Genomic DNA, 24698 nt, shown 5'->3' with positions numbered 1-24698 from the left:
GTAGTACTTTTTTTTCAGGCTAACTCCTAGAATCAACTTTCTGGTTTGGCTGGTGCTTTGTATAGAGCAGTGCGGTTTCCCTCAATGGAGTCTTTCCCTGAGCTGTGTCTGATTCTCAGAGGCAGGCCCATACCTTTTTCCCTCCTCTTTGGAGAGAGCAATATGTATAAAGGTGAAAAATTACCTTCCAGAAATTAGAAAGGGATTAGATTACTGCTTCAGAGCTATGGAATTATTTGGAATGTCTTATAAATGGTTGCTGCAACAACAAAGAGGGGGATAGTTACAATATGTATACATCACAACAGGCTTTCGGAGACGCTCACATTCCCTTAAATGTTGTTCCCAAAGGTGCTCAGCGCCTAGCCCAGCTGAAATCTCTGGGAGAGGGAGACAGTTTGGTGAAAAAGACACAGGGCCAGGGGTAGGTGGATGGATGGGTGTGGTGGCATGCAGCGAGCGGAGAAAGCGGCCTTCCAGTTAAAAATCAGCCCTCAGTTTAAAGGTCAGCTTTGGGCTGACTGGCCTCAGGCGGAGTTGAGGTCAAAGGGAGAAGCAGTGGTAGGACTGGGGTGCTCTACCGCTCATTCAGATCAAGCAGAGTCTGGTCCAGCATTATATGTGTACGGAGGTGCTCCTCTGTGGTGCATTTCAGTTTTTCTTCCAAATCATCAATTGTCTTTTCCAGTGTAGCTACCAGTCTCTCAGCAAACTTTGCACAGGTCTCTGCCTCCTTGAATTTATCAGTAAGAATCTCTATCTCGTCTTCATTTTGTCTTCTTTTTGAGAGTACTTTTCTTCAGCAGCGCTCAGGCACTTCAGGTGCTGATCTGTCGGTCTGATCTGTTCGTCTGTCTGTTGGCAATGGGACTCTGCCAGCTCAGCTCTCCCTCCGTGCATTCCGAGTCCCCTTCAACAGTCACCAGCTTAGGAGCCAACTCCTCATACTTTTGATCTACCTCTTCTGCAATGTGTTTAGAAAAGCTAGATTTTTATGAACTACATCCAAGTGAAATATAAAAAAGAAAAACACATGGAGAGGTATAGTGAAAATGTTACTATAATACACCTTGATATAGTGCATAAATTATCTTCTATTTATTACAGTATGTCCTAGTGAATATGACAGCCATAATCTGTGGGTTTTCTACTGAAGTCCAAAGCTAGTAAGGAGGTCATTCAGTGTTTATATTAAGATGACAAAAACATTTGAAAAACGATGATAGAGCACCTCTGCTTAGGCATGGGAAAAGAAGCATGGAGGTTGTCCTTGTGTTGTCCCTATCGTAATAATAGAGCACAGCTGTCATTATTATGTCTGCAAATGTAAATTTTCAGCTTAGATCTTCAAGACTGGCTTAATGTGGACCAGTTTTATTAGAAACTGCAAAAACCAAACATAACCCAAGTCAAGATAAGAGTAATTTTATCTTCTTTGAAAACCTAAATATTGTGCTTTCCAGCCTCTTAATATTTAAATGTGTTAATTGTGTATATTTTAGTAACTTCTTAAGACACAGTAGTGCATATCCATATTCATATTGATTCACTGAGTATAATATAATTTTTGTAATTCTGCTGTTTGGTGACAAATAATGCCAGTTATAAACATAAATGATGATCTCAAAGGTCAAGTTGATAGTTAGAAATAAAGTTCAACTTTGAACGATTTTAGTAAGTCACCAATTTACATGTGTTAGATCTAGAAGTAGCCTTAAGTTTATGACATTACAATAGAAATGAAATGAAAATTAGGAAAAAAACCTTTCCATCTTATGGCAAATGGTAGTGTAAGTTGGAAAGGTCTGATAAGCCCTTGGTGTTTGGTCTGTTAGGCCTTAATTTTCTCTTTTTCCAAAGATTCTGGAATGTTTATTTCAACATTTTGGCATGTGATTGAATAGTGATTTTTTATTTGCTTAAAGTTAAGAGGAAATTATTTTATGTAGCATTGAAACCTTAACGATTTTCTGACACTTTTCAAATTATGTTTAAATCTCCCCAATATTTTTTCTGCAAAGTAAATATCGTCACAAATCCTTTTCTGTATTCAGTTAATATTTCATTTTTGTACTGTCTAGATTCTTTTTTGCATTTTAGATCATTTCCTTAAACACACAGTTATTACTGGCAGATAATAATTACCCTATTTTTTTTTAACTTTTTTATTGTATAGTTTAGCATATATACAAAGCAAAGAAGTAAAAAAAAAAAGCAATAGTTTTCAAAGCACTCTTCTACAAGTAGTTACAGGACAGATCCCAGAGTTTGTCATGGGCTGCCATGTGATCCTCTCAGATTTTTCCTTCTAGCTGATCGAGAATATAGGAGGCTAGAAGGAATAAATATTTTTTTTATCATCCCAATCAACTTTCCCCCCCTTTTTTTTTGTGAAAAATAACATATATACAAAACAATAAATTTCTAAGCACAAAACCACAAGTAGCTGTAGAGTATATTTCAGAGTTTGACATGGTTTACAATTCCACAATTTTATGTTTTGACTTCAAACTGCTCTAAGATTCTGGAGACTAAAAGAAATTTCAATTTAATAATTCAGAATTCATATTAATTTAAGTCCTATCTTCACTGTATAAGCCCACCATCACCTTTAATCTTTCCATCCATCTCTTTAGGGGTGTTTGGGCTATGGCAATTCTAAACTTTTCATATTGAAAGGGTCTGTCACTAATATGGGGTAGGAAGATGGAACTACCTGATGTTCTGGGTCCTCTAAGTTTCAGGACTTATCTGGTCCAGAGACCTATCTGAAGGTTGTAGGTTTCTGGAAAGGAACATTAGTGCCTGAAACTTTTGAGGTATCTTATATGTTGCCCTAGTGTTCTTTAGGATTGGCTGGAATGGTCCTGGTTGGGGTTTGGCAGGCTATGATTGATAGGAAAGTCTAACTGAAGCTTGTGTAAGAGCAACCTCCAGAGTAGCCTCTCGACTCTATATGAACTCTCTCTGCCACTTATACTTTATTAGTTACACCTCTTTTCCCCCTTTTGGTTAGGATGGAATTGTTGATCTCATGGTGCCAGGGCTGGAATCATCTCTCACATCGCCAGGGAGACTTTTACCCCTGGATATCATGTCCCACATAGTAGGGAGGGCAATGATTTCACTTGCAGAGTTGGGCTTAGAGAGAGTGAGGCCATATCTGAGCAACAAAAGAGGTTCTCCAGAAGTAGCTCTTAGGCATAACTATAGGCAGTCTAAGCTTCTCCGCTACCTACATAAGCTTCACACGAGTAAGCCTCAGGATCAAGCACATGGAATATGGATTTGGGTGTCCCTAATGTTTGACACAGTACCTGCCTGTGATAAGGTTTAATAGTTCCATATTCTTTCTCCCATCCCTCAAGGGACTTTGCCAATACTTTTTAAATTAGTCTCCCTACTTTTAATGAGTCCTGTTGACCCTGAGAAATGTAACTTATTTCAAGCAGTAAATTCAGCTCATGCTAACATATGTTTAGAGATATCTCTCTGTGCTTGGATTGTCATGCTTGTGTCATTTTGCTAAGCTGGTAAATTTATTCTATCAAAATAATGCAAATATTCTGAAAAATAATATAAAATTGCTGTCAACAATTGAAGAATGTTTAAACTAACCCTTATATAGTTCCTCTCTACATAGAGGAAATTTCATAGAAACTAACAAAACTTGGATATACCCACACTTAGCAGTGCTAAGTGGAGCTTGTGGTTATATGTATGTTTAATGAAAAACTAAGTGTGGTATTCCATAGATACCATCTATTTTATATATATATGGTATTTTGTTTGCAATATGTAAATATGGCTTAATTCCAGACCACTTATATTTGTGTTGAGATTTTATATCCCTATGAGGCTAAACTCTTAATAATTGTACCTAATAGTTTAATGTGTCTTTGCTTTTTTTTTTTTTTTTTTTTGGCATGGGCAGGCACTGAGAATTGAACCCAGGTCTCTGGCATGGCAGGCAAGAACTCTGCCTGCTGAGCTACCATGGCCCGCCCAGTTTGATATTTTAAACAAATACTTGTTAGCCTAGAAATATTTTGGAATATTAGACAAACCGCCAAACTTAAGTTAGAAAGTCTGGAATCTTTTGCTAAATTAGCCATGTGAACTTCAACAAGTCACTCGGCCTTCATTTCACAGCTGTATTGTGAGAAGTTTGCATACCTATAAGGTGATGTTTAACTTAAACCTTTATTTTTTTGATGAGCAAGATTGTGAATGTTGCTTAAATCCAACATTGCAGTGTTACAGGTGATCAGTTCAGAAGAATTATGACTTAGAAATTGACCTTCTTGCTCCTTCTCTTTCTTTTTTTCTTAGATTTTTATTTTATTTTATTTTTTTAAATACCAAAAAACACCAAGCAAACACAAACATTACTATTTTGATCATTCCGTTCTACATACATAATCAGTAACTCACAATATCATCACATAGTTGCATATTCATCATCATGATCATTTCTTGGAACATTTGCATCTATTCAGAAAAAGAAATAAAACGAAAACAGAAAAAACTTTATGTATACCATACCCCTTACCCTTTCATCGATCACTAGCATTCCAAACTAAATTTATTTTAGCATTTGTTAAATAAATGTTATTTATTATTTATTTTTTATTATTTATTTATTATTATAAATAAATAATATCTATAATAATTATAAATAATTATTATATTTATTTATTTTTATTCCATATGTTCTACTTGTCTGTTGACAAGGTAGATAAAGGGAGCATCAAACACAAGGTTTTCACAATCACACAGTCACATTGTGAAAGCTACACCATTATACAATCATCATCAAGAAACATGGCTACTGAAACACAGCTCTACATTTTCAGGCAGTTCCCTCCAGCCTCTCCATTACATCTTGAATAACAAGGTGATATCTGCTTAATGCACAAGAATAACTCCAGGATAACCTCTCGACTCTGTTTGGAATCTCTCGGCCATTGACATTTTGTCTCATTTCACTCTTCCTCCTTTTGGTTGAGAAGGTTTTCTCAGTCCCTTAATGCTGAGTCTCAGCTCATTCTAGGGTTTTTCTCAATCCCTTGATGCTGAGTCTCAGCTCATTCTAGGATTTCTGTCCCACATTGCCAGGGAGGTCCACACCCCTGGGAGTCATATCCCATGTAGACGGGGAGGGTGGTAAGTTTGCTTGTTGTGTTGACTGTAGAGAGAGGCCACATCTGAGCAACAAAAGAGGTTCTCTTGGGGGTGACTCTTAGGCCTAATTTTAAATAGGCTTGACCTACCCTTTGTGGGGTTGTTTCATATGAACAAACTCCAAGACTGGGGGCTCAGCCTATAGCTTTGGTTGTCCGCACTGCTTGTGAGAATATCAAGAATTCAACTTGGGGAAGTTGAATTTTCCACCGTTCTCACCATTTCCCCAAGGGCACTTTGCAAATACTTTTTTATTCACTGTTCAAATCACTCTGGGATTTATCGGGGCATCACTCTGGACAGACCAACAAAATCTCATGTCCTACTCAAGGTTCCATGTACTTATGGTATTCAGTTGAGCTGTCTACATAAGTTATATTAGGAAATGCACCAGTAAAAATATTAATTTTATACCAAATATTTTTTGCTTTAGATTCACATATACGTTGAAATTTTAAAATATTAATTACCATCTATTTTCAGCACCCTGCAGTAATGACATTCCTTTGTTCTTCCTCACGCAAAAACATTTTTTTAAAATTTGTACCTTTTAGTCACTCTCATTATACACTCTAGGCATTCCTAGATTATACCATTTCAATCTTTATCATCTGTCTTTCTTTCTGATTTCATTTGTGTCCCCAGCCCTCCTCCCTCTCATTCTCACATTCATCTTCATTCAGTGTTTTAACATAATTGTATTACAGTTAGGTAGTATTGTGCTGTCATTTCTGAGTTTTTACATTCAGTCCTGTTGCACAGTCTGTATCCTTTCAACTGCAATTACCCAATATCTTACTCTGTTTCTATCTCCTGATGGTCTCTGTTACCAACAAAATTCTCCAAGTTTATTCACTAATGTCAGTTCATATCAGTGAGACCATATAGTATTTGTCCTTTTGTTTCTGGCTAATCTCACTCAGCATAATGTCCTTAAGGTCCATCCATGTTAATACATACTTCATAACTTTATTCTGTCTTACAGCTGCATAATATTCCATCGTATGTGTATACCACAGTTTGTTTAGCCACTCGTCTGTTGATGGACATTTTGACTGTTTCCATCTCATTGCAATTGTAAATAATACTGCTATAGACATTGGTTGTGCAAATGTCCATTTGTGTCCTGTGTTGCTTGCCCTTATGTCCTCTGAGTAGATACCTAGCAATGGTGTTGCTGGGTCATGTGACAATTCTATACTTAGCTCCCTGAGGAACTGCCCAACTGCCTTCCACAGCAGTTGTACCATTTGACATTCCCACCAACAGTGGATTAGTGTGCCTCTTTCTCCACATCCTCTCGAGCACTTGTCATTTTCTCTTTTATTGATAATGGCCATTCTGGTGGGTGTGAGATGATATCCCATTGTGGTTTTTTTTTCCATTTTTTTTTCCATTGTGGTTTTGATTTGCATTTCTCTATCATGTGCCTTTTAGCCATTTGTATTTCCTCTTCTGAGAAGTGTCTGTTCAAGTCTTTTGCCCATTTTGTGATTGGGTTGGCTGTCTTTTTGTTGTTGAGTTGAACAATCTCTTTATAAATTCTGGATACTCGACCTTTATCTGATATGTTGTTTCCAAATATTGCCTCCCATTGTGTAGGCTGTCTTTTTACTTTTTTTTTTTTTAATTATTTAAATTTTATGTTTTTAAATGTCAAAAAACACCAAGCAAATGCAAACATTCTTATTTTGGTTATTCCATTCTATATATATAATCAGTAATTCACAATATCATCACATATTGCATATTCATAATCATGATCATTTCTTGAAACATTTGCAGCTATTCAGAAAAGAAATAAAAAGAAAATAGAAAAAAAATTTATACGTACCATACCCCTTACCCCTCTCTTTCATTGATCACTAGCATTTCAAACTAAATTTATTTTAACATTTGTTCCCCCTATTATTTATTTTTATTCTATACGTTCTACTCGTCTGTTGACAAGGTAGATAAAAGGAGCATCAGACACAAGGTTTTTATAATCACACAGTCACATTGTGAAAGCTATATCATTATACAATCATCTTCAAGAAACGTGGCTACTGGAACACAGCTCTACATTTTCAGGCAGTTCCCTCCAGCCTCTCCACTACATCTTGAATAACAAGGTGATATCTGCTTAATGCGTAAGAATAACTTCCAGGATAACCTCTCAACTCTGTTTGGAGTCTCTCAGCCACTGACTCTTTGTCTCATTTCACTCTTTTCCCTTTTGGTCGAGAAGGTTTTCTCAATCCCTTGATGCTGTGTCTCAGCTTATTCTAGGATTTCTGTCCCACGTTACCAGGAAGTTCCACACCCCTGGGAGTCATGTCCCATGTCTTGCTGCTTCTCTTAAATATTAGTCTATAGGTTTTGTTTTTCTGCTTTTGTATTTGGCATTAAGTGTTTGAAAATAGTCCTACATATATTAACTAGATTAATTTTGAATTGTTAGTGTTGTTCTCACAAAGAGAATAGCCGGTTGTTCTTGCCGGCTATTAAAGAAAATCCAATAGAAAAAAAGTAACAGAACAATGCAAAAAAACAAAAAAAATCCACCAACCTTCACCTAGACTCTGCCTGGGTGTTGCTCTCCTTCAGAGTTTAGTCCTCATATCCAGGAGACTAGCCCAGGGTGAGGGACCCACGTTCTTCCCATCTTTTCTGAGCCTACATCTTATACTGAGCTTGTGCTCGCTCACAGTCTTAGGAGTTTCTTTACTTCTAGTTGTTCGAACAGCCCCTATACTCTCTGTGAATTGATTTTTCCTTTGCCGTGTGCTCTGTTATATGTCTTAAAACCTGTCCTCCTTTGTTTCAGGCCTCTTTGTCCTGTTTCTTACATGGTGTTAGCTATCAGCAGCTGCTTCTGCCTGCAGGGCAAGTTCTGGGATGCAACCCCGACCGAGTTCTGGGTCACTCTTCTCTGCTGCCATGTATTAGCCGGGCACTGATGCACAGGTCCCCCTCATGTGCACAGGGGTTCCTGCACTCCCTCGGGAACTGGGCCAGGGGCCCCCATAGGGCACACAGCTGGCTCCATGCTGTGCCACAGAGGGGTGGAGAAGATGGTGGCAAAGGGCCCTGAGCTCTCCCACCATTTCAAGCTCTGAGCTCTCGCACCATTTCAAGCTCTTTTCTTTATTTGGCCCTGGCCCTGTTATTGCAACCTTTTAAGTGTTTTTGGAGTTTTGAGGGAGGTGGGTTTGCCAGTTTTTTGCTAGTTTCAAAGATTCTACAGCATCTTACACTGCCATCTTGGTCAACTAGAAGTCGAGGTATCTATTTTGAGGTGGCTATTTAACTATACCTGTTGCAACCACATCATTCCCAAGAATTTATAACTTTTATAACCATTTTATATACACACAGACCATATCAATGTGCGTTGGATTCTTCCCTTCAAAACAGAATTTACTAAGACTTATATTAGGTTTTGCTGGTGGTCTCTCATTGCCTCATTTAAGACTCTAGACTTCTAGGTGTTGTTTATAATTTACTAGTTTATGCTGGATACACTGATTATTATGCTCAGTAATTCAACAATTGTTACATCTGAAGGAAAAATCAACATAGAAAGTGTGTAATCAAAATGTTCTCTCTGCTTAGTGACAAAACTAGTAAGTTCTTTTTGTAGAGTGAAAAGTTAGCTCCTCTTTTTAGCAGCAAAAAGAAATGGACGGGGGAGTGGTGAATGGGGGTGAAAATAGTTTTGATATTTCTTTTCAGACAGCCAAAGAAAGTTTGTAGTTGTCTGGCACAAGCATCACAAGTGTTCTGATTTTGCAGCTTGGAGACATTTTTTAAACAGCCGTGCTTTGTAACCGTCCTTCTCTTTACCATCGGGTTATCAAGCTAAACTGCCTGAACTTAGCTAAAGTCTGCTGGACGTGAGTGAGGTTTGAGAATTCACAATTCCACATGAGGGAATAGGGTCATATAAGGCAACTCTTTCCTAACCTTCTTAACGAAAGGAAGGAGAAAAAATGGACTGTAAGTGGTAGTGGAGGGTGGTGAAATGAATTTTGTCTTTTTTATTTTTATTTAAGGGACAGACTTAGGCATGTTTGGCTGCCAATGGAAAGGGTCCCCTTGATCCCCACTGACTACTGGATGAAAGTGGGACTGAAATTTATTTTTATGAGGACAAATCAGGCTCTTAACAGCCAAGCACACTGATCTCTCTTAGCTTTGCTTGGTTGTTGGTGAAACAACCAAGTATCAAGTTCATTCCAGGTACTACAGTAGGAAGTCCACAGAATCACCTACAGGTATGCTCTCCAAGCATAATGACCCTGAATGTTATCTAGTCTGTAGATCTAACTTCCAGTTTACTGGCAGAATAGGGAAAAGAGAGAGAAGTTAAAAAATTCCAAAGGAAGTCAGCAAAATATGGGACATTGTACAGGGTAAGTGGCTCAGTCCCTCCAATAAGCCAGTATCATGGGGGAGGAGGGAGAAATGGAAGGTGGCTACTTCTAGGTGGAGCTACTTAAGAGGCATAGCCAAATGCGATATGTAGTATTTAATTGAATTCTGTGTGAATAAATCAGATGTAAAAAAAAATTAAAACAAAAAACATTTGTGGAACAGTTGGAGAAATTTGAAAATGGACTAGGCATTAGATATTGGTGAATATGATGATATTGTGGTTTGGTAGAAAAATTTCCTGATAATTATAGAAATATATGAAATATTCAGATATAAAATATCTTAATGTCTGTAAGTGGCTTTAAAATATTTCAGCAAAAGCAAGGTGATGAAGCAAGTATCACAAAATGTTAACAATTCTTAAACCTTTAGGATGGTGACCAATTTCTGTACTTTTTTCCTGCGTTTGAATATTTTCATAATAAAAAGTCTAGAACAAAGTAGAACAAAAGTGAGAGATTGAATATACTAGAAGAAAAGGGATAATTGGAAGTGTCAGATTACAGCGAAGGTAGGCGTAGATAGGATTCAAATTACATTGGAAGAATTGCCCCAGATTGGAGAAAAATCAACTCCTCTATTGTAACAGGAAGAAAGGAGGAGAATACGATGAATTAGTCATGTGGGTAGGTTTGTATATCTAGAAATGGGAAATTAAAAGAGGTCATATCTGATGACTTCTGCTTTCCCTGTGAAGTAGGAAGCAAGGTCATCTGCTGCAACAGGAGTTGGAAGATCAAAAATCTTAAAAAGAGTGGAAAAGAATTGATATAATGGATACTAAGTGTAAAAGGAAAAATTGTACAGGGTTGCCAGGTAGTTTGGGGGGCCTGCATGTGATGATATAAATTTGTAGCAGACCTAACATGCCCTGTTGTTTCACTTTCTCAGTAGGTGTTTGGCCACTTGAGGGCTGGCTGAAAGAAAGCAGGTGGTTGGGTTCAAGTTATGGTTTTGGGTATTGGGTATGACAGTACACCCCTGCTAAGGTATTGGCAAAAAAAGTGCTCATGAAGTGCTGGACCTGGAATCTAATCTACATTGGAAGGAAAGTGCCACAAATGCACCATGTTCCACATTGGAGCCTTCAGCTTCATCCTTATTAGCCTTGTCTCTGACCGGACCGCAGACTCTGAGATTTGACCCTTCTTAGAAACTAATAGATTTGCCTGCTACTGTTTCACGGATGCTGGCAGAGGACACGAGACCCTTGAGTAAGAGACAAGGGCCTTTATTACACATAGTACAGCATAGTACAGTCTCAGCGTGAGCCTGAGACAGGTGTTCCATGGTTCCTATGTACTACAAGTCCCGCGGAGGTGAACAGGTAGGCTTGGGTGGATGCTGTCCATGCATTGGATTGCATCATGGCTTAGAAACACTGAGCCCAGCCGTCTACCACTTTTATAATGAGCAGAAGCAAGCCTCTTCTTTGTCTTGGGCGAGTTGCCTCCGCTGCAAACACAACCCTGAGAAAAATGACCTGGGTAAAAGGGATTAGGGCCTTGCATTCTTGAGTACCCAGCAGCAATAGACAAGAATGCTCAGGGCCTCCAGCGTCTTGCCCCTTGCCATGGCCCCTCATCCGCAGGGTGGTGGTGGTGAGGGAACTAACTGCTTTCCCTTTGTTTGCCACTTCTGTTCATGGTACCTCCATCCTTTTGGGTGCCCAGGCTGGAAAATCTCATTAATTTGGTACAGATGCATATCCTATCTGATATGCATCAGATTAATTACATTAAGCAACAGTGTAATGTAAGTAATTATCTCTTGCTAACTGCTTTTGAGGGTCACTTGTTTGAGGGTGTTGCTTTTGAGGGGGGAGCAGTAAGGGGATGTGTGAGAGATGCTTTTGAATGCCCTTAAAAGTTCTGCAACCCTTCATGTCCTCCTGACACTTCTTCCTAGTACATTAGGAGGTCAGCAGGAGGGACCTCAACCAGCCCACCTTGCTCAGAGTTTTCCTGGAACCCAGAAAATGAAGAGGCATCAAAACCTATTAGGGTTCCTAGGTATGGTCCAGCAAGGCAATTGGGTTTGTGAATTTAAAGAACTTTCATGCTCACTGTTGAACTGTGTTCCAGTAGCCTTGTTTCTTGAAAAAGACTGTATAACGATATGACACTTACAATGTGACTGTGTAATTGTGAAAACCTTGTGTCTGATGTTCCTTTTATCCAGGGTATGGACAGATGAGTAAAAAATAAAAATAAGGATAATAAATAGTAGGGAGAGATAAAGTGTACAATTCCAGTAGATTGAAATACTTTGGGTCAAAGAGAGGGAGGGGAAAGGGGTATAGATGAATGAGTCTTTTTTTTGGGGGGGGGGATGATACAATTGTTCTAAAAGTGGTCATGGTGAAGAATATACAATTATGTGATGGTATTTTGAGCCATTTATTGTACAATATGGTTGGACTGTATGTGTCTGATATTTCTCAATAAAAAAAATTTTTTGAAAAAGAGAATATGCCTTAAAAAAAAAAAGGAACCTTCGTGTTGCTTATCTTCAATTTGGCCAAATGACATTCTAGATTGACAGTAATCTAACTAGTCTGATGCTTTCTGAAGAACATACTAAGTTGTTAAATAATATAACTTTATCAAGAAATGGTTGACTTATGAAAGAAATAACCAACAGATGCTGAAAATTTCAATAAGTGGAGAGACATACTACAGTATTAAATTGGAAACAGAATATTAGAGCAATGTTGTTTCCTCTCAAACTGCTTTATGGTTTAATGACATTACAGTCAAAACCCCAATGGATTTATTTTTTAAGTTGACAAATAAATGCAAAGTTACCTGAAAGAATAAAGGTATTTGTGCACAGTTTATTTGAACTAAGGGTAAACACCAGAACCGAATTCTCTCTTAGGAAAATAACTCGCTCTCTTATGTGAATTTGGAGATGGGACAGTTATTTTGGGCTATAATCTTGGCCTGAGGTGATGTAAACCTCGGCCTGTGCTTGGCAGTGCAGAGAAAGTCATTCTGTAGAAAGAGAAAAGTAAAGCATTTGTGGATAGAAGAAAGAACAGGAAAGGTGGAGAATGAATGCTGCCAGCTTCTGGTCTCTTCCTGAGATAGTAATTTTCCTCCTGCCTTTGGAGGCATTTTAAATCCTTACAATGTATTTTCCTTCATTTCTGAAGGCATCTTAGGTGGGTTTCTTTTTTTGGTAACCAAAGCATGTTAGGGTCTAAGAATACAGCAAAAACTAAAATGGGCAGTCTCTGCTTCCAGTAGCCTGTATTCTACTAGGAAGATTTAGGTAACCATGAAGCAAATATATATGCTAGATGGTGTTAATAGTGAAAAATAAGAGAGGGAAAGGAACCTCAAGAATGAGAATCCTTGGGTGCATGTGTGCCATCAGCAAAGGTCCATGTGAGAAGAGAGCATTTGAGGAGAAGTAAGGGAGCAAGTCATGATAGGGGCAAAAGTTTTCCACGCAAGGGAAGAGCTTGTGCGGAGACACTGAGGCTGGCACTTGCTTAGTGTATTTAAGCAACATCAAGAAAGTTTTTGATGGTTATAGCAAGGTGACGAAAGAGTGGTATACAGCGAGGTCAGAGATGTGGGGAATGGTCGAGATTGTACGGGGCACCATAGGTCAAGATCAAGAATTTGGTTTTAACCTGAGTGTAGTGGAAATTTAAGCAGGCGTCACCTGTGTTTTAAAAGGATCTCTAGTTGTTATATTCAGAATAGATTGGAGTGTGGTCAAGGACAGTAGAAGGGAGAAAAGGTGAGAGATGAAGGTGGCTTGGAACAGGGTGTTAGAAGAAGAGGCAATCAGAATTGATTAGATCCTGGAAAGCTTTTGAAGGAATACCTGGCATGATTTGCTGATGGATTTGGATGTGGGGTATGAGAGAAATAGAGAAGTTAAAGATGACCACCAAGTTCTTGGCCTAAGCAGTTAGAAGGATGGAATTGCTATTTACTGTGATGGGGAAGACCTGGGGTAGAGTGAATTTCAGTTTTAAAGCATTAAGTGTGAGATGCCTATTAGACATCCAGATAGGGATGGCTTCAGGTGTCATCTGTACTATCAAAGTATATTTCTCACTGGACTGCATTCTAATACTCATTCTCGTAATTCAGTCTTGAACACTGCAACTCAAGATTTCTCTTCCATCCACTGCTCTGATCATACTCCTCCATAAAACCCTTCAGTTAAAAATGTAGATCTATATTTACTAAGCACATTTAAATTACATTAATAATTCTCATTTAAGTTGGTGAAGAACAAAAAAACGGGTTTATGTCAATATTTTTAAAAGTAGGTTAATATGTAAATGGAAGATTAGAAATCTCTCTTTCTGTCTTTAAACAGTGGTTTCCACTCGTTAGTTCCCGAAGTGAACAAGTTGAGAAGATGAGTGAGCTGGACCAGCTGAGGCAGGAAGCAGAGCACCTGCGAAACCAGATCCAGGTAAGAGCTCATTTTTCATTTTGAAATCCTAGCACATTTATTTAGCATCTTCAGTGTACAAAATTGCTTTGGTTTACCAGTCTATATAGACTAATGCCTTCTGCATTCCTAAGAAGTTAATATTATTGTTAATGTTTATATACACACACACACACACAAATACACATATACCTGCTAAATGATAAACATAATATCTTTTTCATTTACACACCTAGTTGATTTTGGTGCAGTATTAGGAAGCATGTATAATCACATGGTAATATAGTAGGAATCTCTAAAACAACATTAGATTGTAGAAAAACATTAAAAGTTGTCACATTTTTTACTTTAAAATGGCAGAATAAAGACGTGTGACATCTTTTATTCTTGGAATGAACTCAAAACAGCAGGGAGAACAGGAAGCAAATGCAAGCTCCATCTTCAGCAAAACTAAGACATAGAGAATTTCAAACCTTAATAGGTTGAGGAAGAGTTGCCAAATGCAGGGTTGTGACAGAGTGGTGGGAGATATTCCCTGAGGACAGCACAAGCAGCCTCTAGTTTGGAAGGAAAGAAACACGTGCTTCTCTGGACTTTGTTGACATCGAGTAATATCAAGGGAGGCCGAGCTTATGATGAAATGATATAGATGTGCTAACTTCTGGCAGCCTTTTCTTTTTTAATTTTTCTTAAACATAAAAATGTATAAACACAAGCATTCCACTCTTGGTATATAATCACTGACTCACAATCATCACATAGTTGTATATTCATCACCGTGATCATGTCTTAGAACGTTTGTTTCAATTCAGAAAAAGAAATAAAAGGAAAAAAGAAAAAATCTCATACATACCATATCCTTTACCCTTCCCTCTCATTGATAACATTTCCATCTACCCAATGTATTTTAGCCTTTGTTCCCCCTATTTTTTTTTCTATACCCCTTATCACTCCCTTTCATTGATCACTAGCATTTCAATCTACTAAATTTATTTTAACATTTGTTCCTCCTATTTATTTATTTTTAATCCCTATGTTTTACTCATCTGTTCATACCGTAGATAAAAGGAGCATCAGACACAAGGTTTTCCCAATCACGCAGTCACCTTGCGAAAGCTATATCATTATACGATCATCTTCAAGAAACATGGCTATTGGAACACAGCTCTGTATTTTCAGGCACTTCCTTCCAGCCTCTCCAATATACCTTAACTAAAAAGATGATATCTATATAATGCATAAGAACAACCTCCAGGATAACCTCTCGAGTCTGAAATCTCTCAGCCACTGACACTTCATTTTGTCTCATTTCTCTCTTCCCCCTTTTGGTCGAGGAGGTTTTCTCAATCCCTTGATGCTTAGTCCCAGCTCATTCTAGGATTTCTGTCTCACGTTGCCAGGAAGGTCCACACCCCTGGGAGTCATGTTCCCATGTAGAGAGGGCGAGGGCAATGAGTTTGCTTGTGGTGTTGGTTGAGAAAGAGAGGCCACGTCTGAGCAACAAAAGAGGTTCTCTTGGGGGTGACTAATTTTAAGTAGGCTTACCCTATCCTTTGCGGGATTGAGTATCATATGAACAAACCCCAAAATTGGAGGCTCAGCCTATTGCTTTGGTTGTCCCCACTGCTTGTGAGAATATCAAGAATTCTCCACTTGGGGAAGTTGAATTTTCCCCTTTTCTCATCATTCCCCCAAGGGGATTTTGCAAATACTTTTCTGTTCACTGTTCAGATCACCCTGGGATTTATTGGGCCATCACTCTGGACAAACCTACAAAATCTCATGCCCTACTCAAGGTTTCAGGTACTAAGGTGTTTGATTAAGCTGTCCACATAAGTTATATTAGGAAATGCACTAGTCAAAGTATAAATTTTGTACCAAATAAACATTTTTTGCTTTAGTCTCATGCATTCTTTTTACTTTTTTGGCAAAGTTCTTTGATGCACAAAAGTGTTTAATTTTGAGGAGCTCCCATTTCTTTCTTTCTTCAACGCTTGTGCTTTGGGTGTTGGCAGGCTTTTCTTGACAAGCAGTGTAGAGAAGAGAGACTTCAGAGGGTGAGTAGCTGGGAAGTTGTCTACTTCCTTTGGGTAGGAAAAATAAAGGCTAAAACAGCTAACAAATATAAATGAAGACCTTCACTAAGTAGGGAGAATCCTTGAGAAGCTAGGGCACTGCCTGGGGGCTCCCCAACATGAACCTTTTGCAAATAGCTGTTTTGGAAGAACTTATTTAATATAAAAGTGAGGGTTTGAGAAAGCCTGGGCTTTTCTCAAAGAAATTCTAATATAAAACAATTGACCAATACTTTTAAACATCCAAGAAACTCAGGGAATGTAGATCTCATAAGCACTTTATAAAAATTACTAGAGAAAAAACTTCACCTACCAAGAGATATATGTGGGAAAACTACAGAGAGAGGACTGATGATAAGCATTGAATTCATATTACTGAACAATGTAGCAAAATATAAATAGGTAGTTGATCCTTTTTTTTTTTTAACTTTTTATTCTGAAAAACTTTCAGACTTACAAGACAGTGGCAAAATGAATACAGAGTCCATACAGAGCACTCCAGTATGTCCCCAAATCCCCAGATAATCATGTCCACCAATTTTAACATCTTACCAGCTATGCCATAGGATTCTAATCTATTGTCTGTCTATATGTGTATCTGTCTTCTTTCTGAACATCTGACAGTAGGTTGCACACATGCTTCTTGAACACATAATACTTACATGTACATTTTCTAAGAACAAGGATATTCACTATGTAACCATTTTACATAAAGCTATCAAGCTCAGAAAATTTACCATTGATTTAAAGCTTATATCATACGTTCCAATTTTTATGTCCCAGTAATGTTCTTTTGAGACTTTTCTCCTCTTTTCTTAGGTCTCATTCAGTATCCTGTATTTCATTTAATTGTCATTATCTCTCTACTTTCTCTTTCTTTCTTGCCTTGTTAATTATGGAAATGTATATACCACATAAATTTCCCCGTCCCACCCCCTCCCAAGCACACTCTTCAGTGGGATGAATCACACTCACAGGGTTGCAGTACTCTCACCGCCATCCCTTATTACAACTCTCCCTTCACTCCACATAGAATCCCTACATTTATTTTGCCCATTGCCCCTGCCCTCCATCCCTGGTAACCTGTGCTCTACTTTGTGTCTCTGTTTGCATGTTCTCTGAAATTTACTGCCCTGGATCTGTAACAATCCCGTTTTCTTTAATACTAACTTAACTTCAGTAGCACACGTAAACTATGTTCCTGTACCCCTCCATTCTTTTGTGTGGTTATTGTCACAAATTAAATATTTATGTAATAGGAGTCCAAAACCTTTGATTTAGCTTGACATTTTATGCATTTGCCTTTCACATCCTATAGGAAATAAAAAAATGGAGTTACAAATCAAAAATACAATAGGACTATTTTTTATATTTATCCACCATTGCCTTTAGTAGAGATCTTTATTTCTTCATGTGGATTCTTTCAGTTGTCTAGTGTCCTTTCCTTTCAACATGCAAAACTTGCTTTAGTATTTGTTGAAGGCTCTGTCTAGTAGTGACGAAATCCCTCAGCTTTTGTTTATCTGGAAAAACTCATTTTTGAAAGAGAGTTACACTGGATACAGAGTTCTTGGCCAGCTGTTTGTTGCTTTCAGCTCTTTAAATATCTTCCCATTACCTTCCTGCATGCATGGTTTCTCATGAGAAATCAGTGTGTAATCTTACTGATGATCCCTTATATGTGAAATGTTGCTTCTCACTGGTAGCTTTCAGAATTCTATCTTTAGCATTCAACCATTTGATTTTAACGTAATGTCATGTGGGGACTGCTTGAGTTTATCCTGTTTGGAGTTCATTGAATATATCTTGGTATATATTCATATCTTTTGTTAAATTTGGGAAGTTTTCAGCCACTATTTTGTTGAATATCCTCTTTGCCCCTTTATCTCTTTCTTCTTCTGATACTTCCACAATGCTTTCATTGGCACACTTGATGTGTCCCACAGATTCCTCAAGCTTGGTTCACTTTTCTTCATTCTTTCTTCCTTCTCCTTCAGACGGCATCATTTCAGTTCTTATCTTCATGTTCACTGATTCTTTCTTCTACTAACTCCAATCTTCTGTTGAACCCCTCTAGGGAATTTTAAATTTGTCTCACTGTGGTCTTTGGCTCTGTTTGGTTCCTTTTTATAATTTGTTTGGTTCTTTTGTGTAATTTCTGTCTCTCTGTTGATATTCTCTTTGTTTTGTCCATTGATTTCCTGAGTTCCTTCTCCATTTTTCCTCTGGCTCTTTGAGCATTTTTAGGACCATTTTTGTCTGGAATGTCCAAGGTCTGATCCTCCTCATTGGTGTTTCCTAACCTTTGATCTCTTTTGCCTTGGCCTTTATTTCCTGCTTCTTTGTGTGTTTTGTAACCTTATACTGAAACTTGGATGTTTTGATATTTTATTGTCTTATCACTGGAATTTAGAGTTTGAGCCATCTGTCCTTAAGCATGTATCCAGCTGGTCTTATGACAGAGTTTTCCTTTAATGGTAGGAGCTAATAAAACTAAAAAGAAGGGGAAAAAAGTAAACATACCTCCCAGTTTTCGAAGCTTGACGTGTGTTGTCTCCTTCAGGGTTTACCCAAAAATGAATTTGGAAAATAAGCTCCAGGCCAAAGCGTCGGATCTCCCTGATTCTTCCAGCATGTGCCTCTTGTCTTGGTCATGTGCTTGTGGCCTTAGGAATTCCTGTGTTTACACAGATAAGAATGACCCCTTTCCCTAGGAAATAGTTTCCTCACAGATTCAGGTACTATACTGCATGGCCTACAGCCAGGAATCCCTTGCCTCAGGCGGTGTGACTTGACTTTCCACTGCATTCTGTAGGGGAGCTTTGTAAGTTGCATTCTACATGAAGGGCAGTTACTGGGATGGCGAGTCCTTCAGGCCGCAGCCAAAGAGATTGGGCCAGAGTTGCTCCCAGTATGTGCACAAGGGTTACTCTTGTGAGGGGTTGGGAGAGAGGCCAACTGGGGCACTTCAAGATCCTACCATTTTTAAGTAGCCTTCTTCTTGATTCTACATTTGTCTTGTTATTGCAATTTTTCACCATTTTCTGGAGCCCTTAGGAAGATGTTTCTGGCAGTTCTTGCTGGTTGTTCAAAGCTTCTGTGGTGTGACAGCGGCCTTCCATCTTGATCCTATCATTACTTTTTATGCATTTGCATTTTGGATCCTGTACAAAGCGATAAGTGGATATAGCAACTTAAAATACTGTTGTACTGTCATTTATATTTATGTTTCTAGTTATCTTTATTGAAAATCTTTATTTCTTCAGACAGCTTTGGTCTTTTTATTGTCTAGTGTCCTTTCCTTTCAACATGAAGAACTCAATTTAGTGTTACTTGTAGGGCTGGTCTGATGGTGATTAATGCCCTCAGCTTCCACTTATCTGGGAATGTTTTAATTTCTCCATCATATTTTTTAAAGCAATTTTATTGTGATTAATTTACATACTGTACAATCCCTCCAAAGTTGTACAATCATGGCTTCTAGTATATTCACAGAATTGTGCATACATCACCACAGTCCATTCTAGAACATTTTCACCCTGAAGAGGGTTTACTGTGTAATGCAAGTCCTGTTTCATCCTCTGGCTTTCCTTCTAGTGAAATACACACCACTAAACTTTCCTCTTTACTGCATTTGCACTGATGTGTCGTTCTTGTTAGTTACTCTCCATGATGTGTTCCCCTTACCTCCTTCCATTTCCATATATTTACAATCAGCCTTAATACATATTTTGCACAAATTAAGCACCAGCTCCCCGTTCTCTGCCCTCATTCTATCCTCTGATGGCCTGTGTTCTAGATATTAACATTATGAATTTTCTGGTTATAGTTAGTTCATATTAGTGAGGTTATACAGTATCTGTCCTTTTGTGTCTGACTTATTTTCTTCAGCATTATGTCATGGTTCATCCATGTAGTCATATGAGTCATGACTTCATTTCTTCTTACAGCTGCATAATATTCCATCATATGTATGTACCACATTTTGTTCGTCCATTCATCGACTGATGGACTCCTAGGTTGTTACCATCTTTTTTTTTTAAACATTTTTTTATTGTGCAATATATATAACATATATACAAAAAAGCAATAAATTCCCGAGTACATTTTAACAAGTAGTCATAGAACAGATTTTAAACATTGGTGTGGGTTACAATTCCAAGATTTTTTGTTTTTTGTCCTAGCTGCTCCAAGACACTGAAGACCAACAGAAATATTAATATAATTATTCAGCAGTCATACTCATTTGTTAAATCCTGTCTTCCCTGTTATACTCCTCCTTCTCTTTAAATAACATATATACATAAAAGTAATAAATTTCGAAGTCCACCACAACTATTAGTTGTAGGAGAGATTTCAGAGTTTGGTATAGGTCACAATTCCATAATTTTAGATTTTTATTTCTAGCTGCTCTAAGGAACTGGAGGCTAAAAGAAATATCAGTATAATGATTCAGCATTCATACTCGTTCGTTGAACCCAACCTTTTCTACATAACTCTACCATCATCTTTGATCTTTCTCCAACTCTTCATGGGTATTTGGGTGTTACCATCTTTTGGTAATTATAAATAATGCTGCTGTGAACATTGGTGTGCAAATGTCTATTCACATCCCTGCTTTCAGTTCTTCTGGGTATATACCTGGCAGTGGGCTTGCCAGATTGTATGGCAGTTCTGTACTTAGCCTCCTTAGAACCATCAAACGCTCTTCCATACTGGCTGCACCATTCGTTATCTCCAGCAACAGTGAATAAGTGTTCCTGTTTCTCCACATCCTCTCCTATACTTGAATTTTTCCATTTTATTTTAATAACAGACATTCTGGTAGGTGTGAGATGAAATCTCATTGTAGTTTAAATTCGTATTTTCCCAGTAGCTACTGCTATTGAATATCTTTTCACATACTTTTTAGCCATTTGTATATCTTTGGAAAAATGTCTATTCATGAATTTTGCCCATTTTTTAATTGGGTTGTCTTTTTATGGTTGAGTTGTAGGATCTCTTTAATATCCTGGATATTAAACCTTATTGGATATGTGGTTTCCAGATATTTTCTGCCATTAGAGAAAGAATAGGCTGCCTTTTTAGCTTTTTTGACAAAGCCCTTGGAAGCAAGAAAGTATTCAATTTTGGGGCGGTACCATTTATGTATCTTTTCTTTCATTACTTGTGCTTTGGGTGTAAGTTCTAAGAAACCATCTCCTACTACACAGTCTTTTTTTTTTATTAATTAAAAAAAAATTACAGAAAGAAACACAAACATTCCCAATATGTGATCATTCCATTCTACATATATAATCAGTAATTCACAATATCATCACATAGCTGCAGATTCATCATCCTAATCATTTTTTAGAACATTTGCATCAATTCAGAAAAAGAAACAAAAAGACAACAGAAAAAATAAAACAAAAACAGAAAAAAAAACAAAACATACACACCATGCCCCTTACTCCTCCCTTTCATTGATCACTAGCATTTCAAACTAAACTACTACACAATATTGAAGATGCTTCCTTACATTTTCTTCTAGGTGTTTTATGGTTCTGGCTTTTATGTTTAGATCTTTGAATCTGTTTTGAGTTAATTTGTGTATGAAGTGGGAGACGGGTCTGTTTTCATTCTTTGGATATGGCTATCCCGTTCTCCCAGTACCACTTATTGATGAGACTGCTCTGTCCCAGTTGGATGGCTTTGGCAGCCTTGTCAAAAATCAAGTGACCATATATATATATGAAGGTCTATTTCTGCACCCTGAATTTGATTCCATTGGTCAATAAGTCTATCTTCATGTCAATACCATACTATTTTTATCACTGTATCTTTGCGATATCCTTTAAAGTCAGGAAGTGAGAGTCCTTTGACTTCATGTTTGCTTTTCAAGGTGTTTTTGGCTATTTGAGGCCACTTATTCTTCCCAATAAATTTGTTCATTGGTGTTTCTACTTCTGCAAAGTAGGTTGTTGGACTTGTTATTGGAATTGCATTGAATCTGTAAATCAATTTGGGTAAAATGACTGCTTAACAATATTTAGTCTTCCTATCCATGAACATGGCATGTCCTTCCATTTATTTAGGAATTTGATTTCTTTTAGCAATGCTTTGTAGTTTTCTGAATATAGGTCCTTTATATCCTTGGTTAAGTTTATTCCTATCTAATTCTTATAGTTGCTGTCCTTCATTTTTGAAAGACAGTTTTGCTGGATATAGAATCTTGGTTGACAGTTACTTTCTTTCAGCGCTTTGAATATATCATCCATTGCCTTCTTGCCTCTGTGGTTTCTGATGAGTAAATGGCACTTAATCTTATTGAGACTCCCTTGTATATCCATCACTTCTGTTTTAGTCTGCCAAAGCTGCCAGAATACGACACACCAGAGATTGATTGCTTTTTTATTAAAGGGGATTTATTTAGTTAAAAACTTATAGTTCTTCAGAGAAAAGGTAGCTCACTTTCATCTGAGGTTCTCTCTTACACAGGAAGGCACAGGGTACCATCTGCTGGCCTTCTCTCCTGGCTTCTGGGTTCCAGCAGCTTTTTCCAGGGCAATTCCTTTCTGCATCTCCAAATGTTTGGGCTAAGCTCTGAGTGCTGAGTTGAGGTATGCTGAGCTGCTTGGGCTGTGCTGCATAGAGCTCTCTTCTGACCTCTCTCTTTTAAGCCTCCAGCAAATTAAATTAAACATTACTCATTGTGGAAGGCACTTCTGTTAGCCGACTGCAGATGTAATCAGCCATAGATGAGTTTCACATGCTAATGGTTCATGTCTGCAGCAACAGAACTAGGCACCATCACTCGGCCAAGTTGAGACCTGAACCTAACTACCACAGCTGCTCTATTTGCAGCTTTCAGGATTCTCTATCTGTGGCATTCAACTGTTTGATTATAATGTGTCTCGTTGTGGATCTCTTGAGTTTATTCTGTTTTGAATATGTTGAACTTGCATGTTTATATTGATGTCTTTTGTTAAATTTGGTAGGTTTTCAGACATTTTTTTTAATTTAAATTTTTTTTGAAATACCAAAAAGCACCAAACAAATGCAAACATTCTTAACTTTTGATCATTCCATTCTACATATATAATCAGTAATTCACATAGTTGCATATTCATCATCATGATCATTTCTTGGAACATTTGCATCTATTCAGAAAAAGAAATAAAAAGAAAACAGAAAAAAATTCATACATACCATACCCCCACCCCTCCCCCTCACTGATCACGAGCGTTTCAATCTAAATTTATTTTAGCATTTGTCTCCCCTATTATTCATCTTTATTCCATTTGTTTTACTCCTCTGTTGATAAGGTATATAAAAGGAGCATCAGACACAAGGTTTTCACAATCACACAGTCACATTGTGAAAGCTGTATCATTATACAATCATCTCAAGAAACATGGCTACTGAAACACAGCTCTACATTTTCAGGCAGTTCCCTCCAGCCTCTCCACTACATCTTGACTAACAAGGTGATATCTATTTAATGTGTAAGAATAACATCCAGGATAACCTCTCAATTCTGTTTGGAATCTCTCAGCCATTGACACTTTATTTTGTCTCATTTCACTCTTCCCCCTTTTGGTTGAGAGGGTTTTTTCAATCCCCTGATGCAGAGTCTCAGCTCATTCCAGGATTTCTGTCCCACATTGCCAGGAAGGTCCACACCCCTGGGAGTCATGTCCCATGTAGACAGGGGGAGGGTGGTGAGTTTGCTTGTTGTGTTGGCTGGAGAGAGAGGCCACACCTGAGCAACAAAAAAGGTTCTCTTGGGGGTAATTCTTAGGCCTAATTTTAAGTAGGCTTGATTTATCTTTTGTGGGGTTAAGTTTCATATGAACAAACCCCAAGATTGGGGCTCAGTCTATAGCTTTGGTTGTCTGCACTGCTTGTGAGAATATCAAGAATTCAACTTGGGAAAGTTGAATTTTCCCCCTTTCTCACCATTCCCCGAAGGGGACTTTGCAAATACTTTTTTATTCACTGTTCAAATCACTCTGGGATTTATTAGGACATCACTCTGGACAAGACTTTCTTTTTTTAACATTCTTTTTTTTTTAATTTTTAAAATTTATTTATTAATTTAAAAATAAAATAAAACAACATACATAATCAGTAATTCACAATATCATCACTTAGTTGCATATTCATCATTTCTTAGAACATTTGCATTAATTCAGAAAAAGAAATTAAAAGACAATAGAAAAATAAAACAAACACAGGAAAGAAAAAAAAGATTATACCTACCTTACCCCTTGCTTTCATTGATCACTAGCATTTAAACTAAATTTATTTTAGCATTTCTCCCCCTATTATTTATTTTATTCCATATGTTCTCCTTTGTTGACAAGGTAGATAAAAGGAGCATCAGACACAAGGTTTTCACAATCACACAGTCACATTGTGTCAGCTGTATCATTATTCAATCCTCCTCAAGAAACATGGCTACTGGAACATAGCTCTACATTTCCAGGCAGTTCCCTCCAGCCTCGCCATTACATCTTGAATAACAAGGTGATATCTACTTGATGCATAAGAATAACCTCCAGGATAACCTCTCGACTCTGTTTGGAATCTCTCAGCCATTGACACTTCGTCTCA

The 24698-nt window shown here is 37.7% G+C and overlaps 1 protein-coding gene across 7 annotated transcripts in view; it reads left to right on the top strand.

Annotated features, from left to right (window-relative positions):
* GNB4 (G protein subunit beta 4) overlaps positions 1–24698 on the top strand; it is a 129557-nt gene that overhangs the window by 55466 nt on the left and 49393 nt on the right. For all 7 annotated transcript variants that reach the window (XM_077161126.1, XM_077161131.1, XM_077161129.1 and 4 more), the window contains one exon: positions 13948–14046. In XM_077161126.1, the coding sequence (XP_077017241.1) occupies positions 13990–14046 (57 nt within the window). In that variant the 5' untranslated portion in view covers positions 13948–13989. The remainder of the gene's footprint in view (positions 1–13947; positions 14047–24698) is intronic.

This window comes from Tamandua tetradactyla, chromosome 5, assembly GCF_023851605.1.
Source record: "Tamandua tetradactyla isolate mTamTet1 chromosome 5, mTamTet1.pri, whole genome shotgun sequence".
In the NCBI taxonomy this organism is placed as follows: Eukaryota; Metazoa; Chordata; class Mammalia; order Pilosa; family Myrmecophagidae; genus Tamandua; species Tamandua tetradactyla.
The sequence above is the reverse complement of the archived record's forward strand: the minus strand, read 5'-3'. Positions and strand labels throughout refer to the sequence as shown.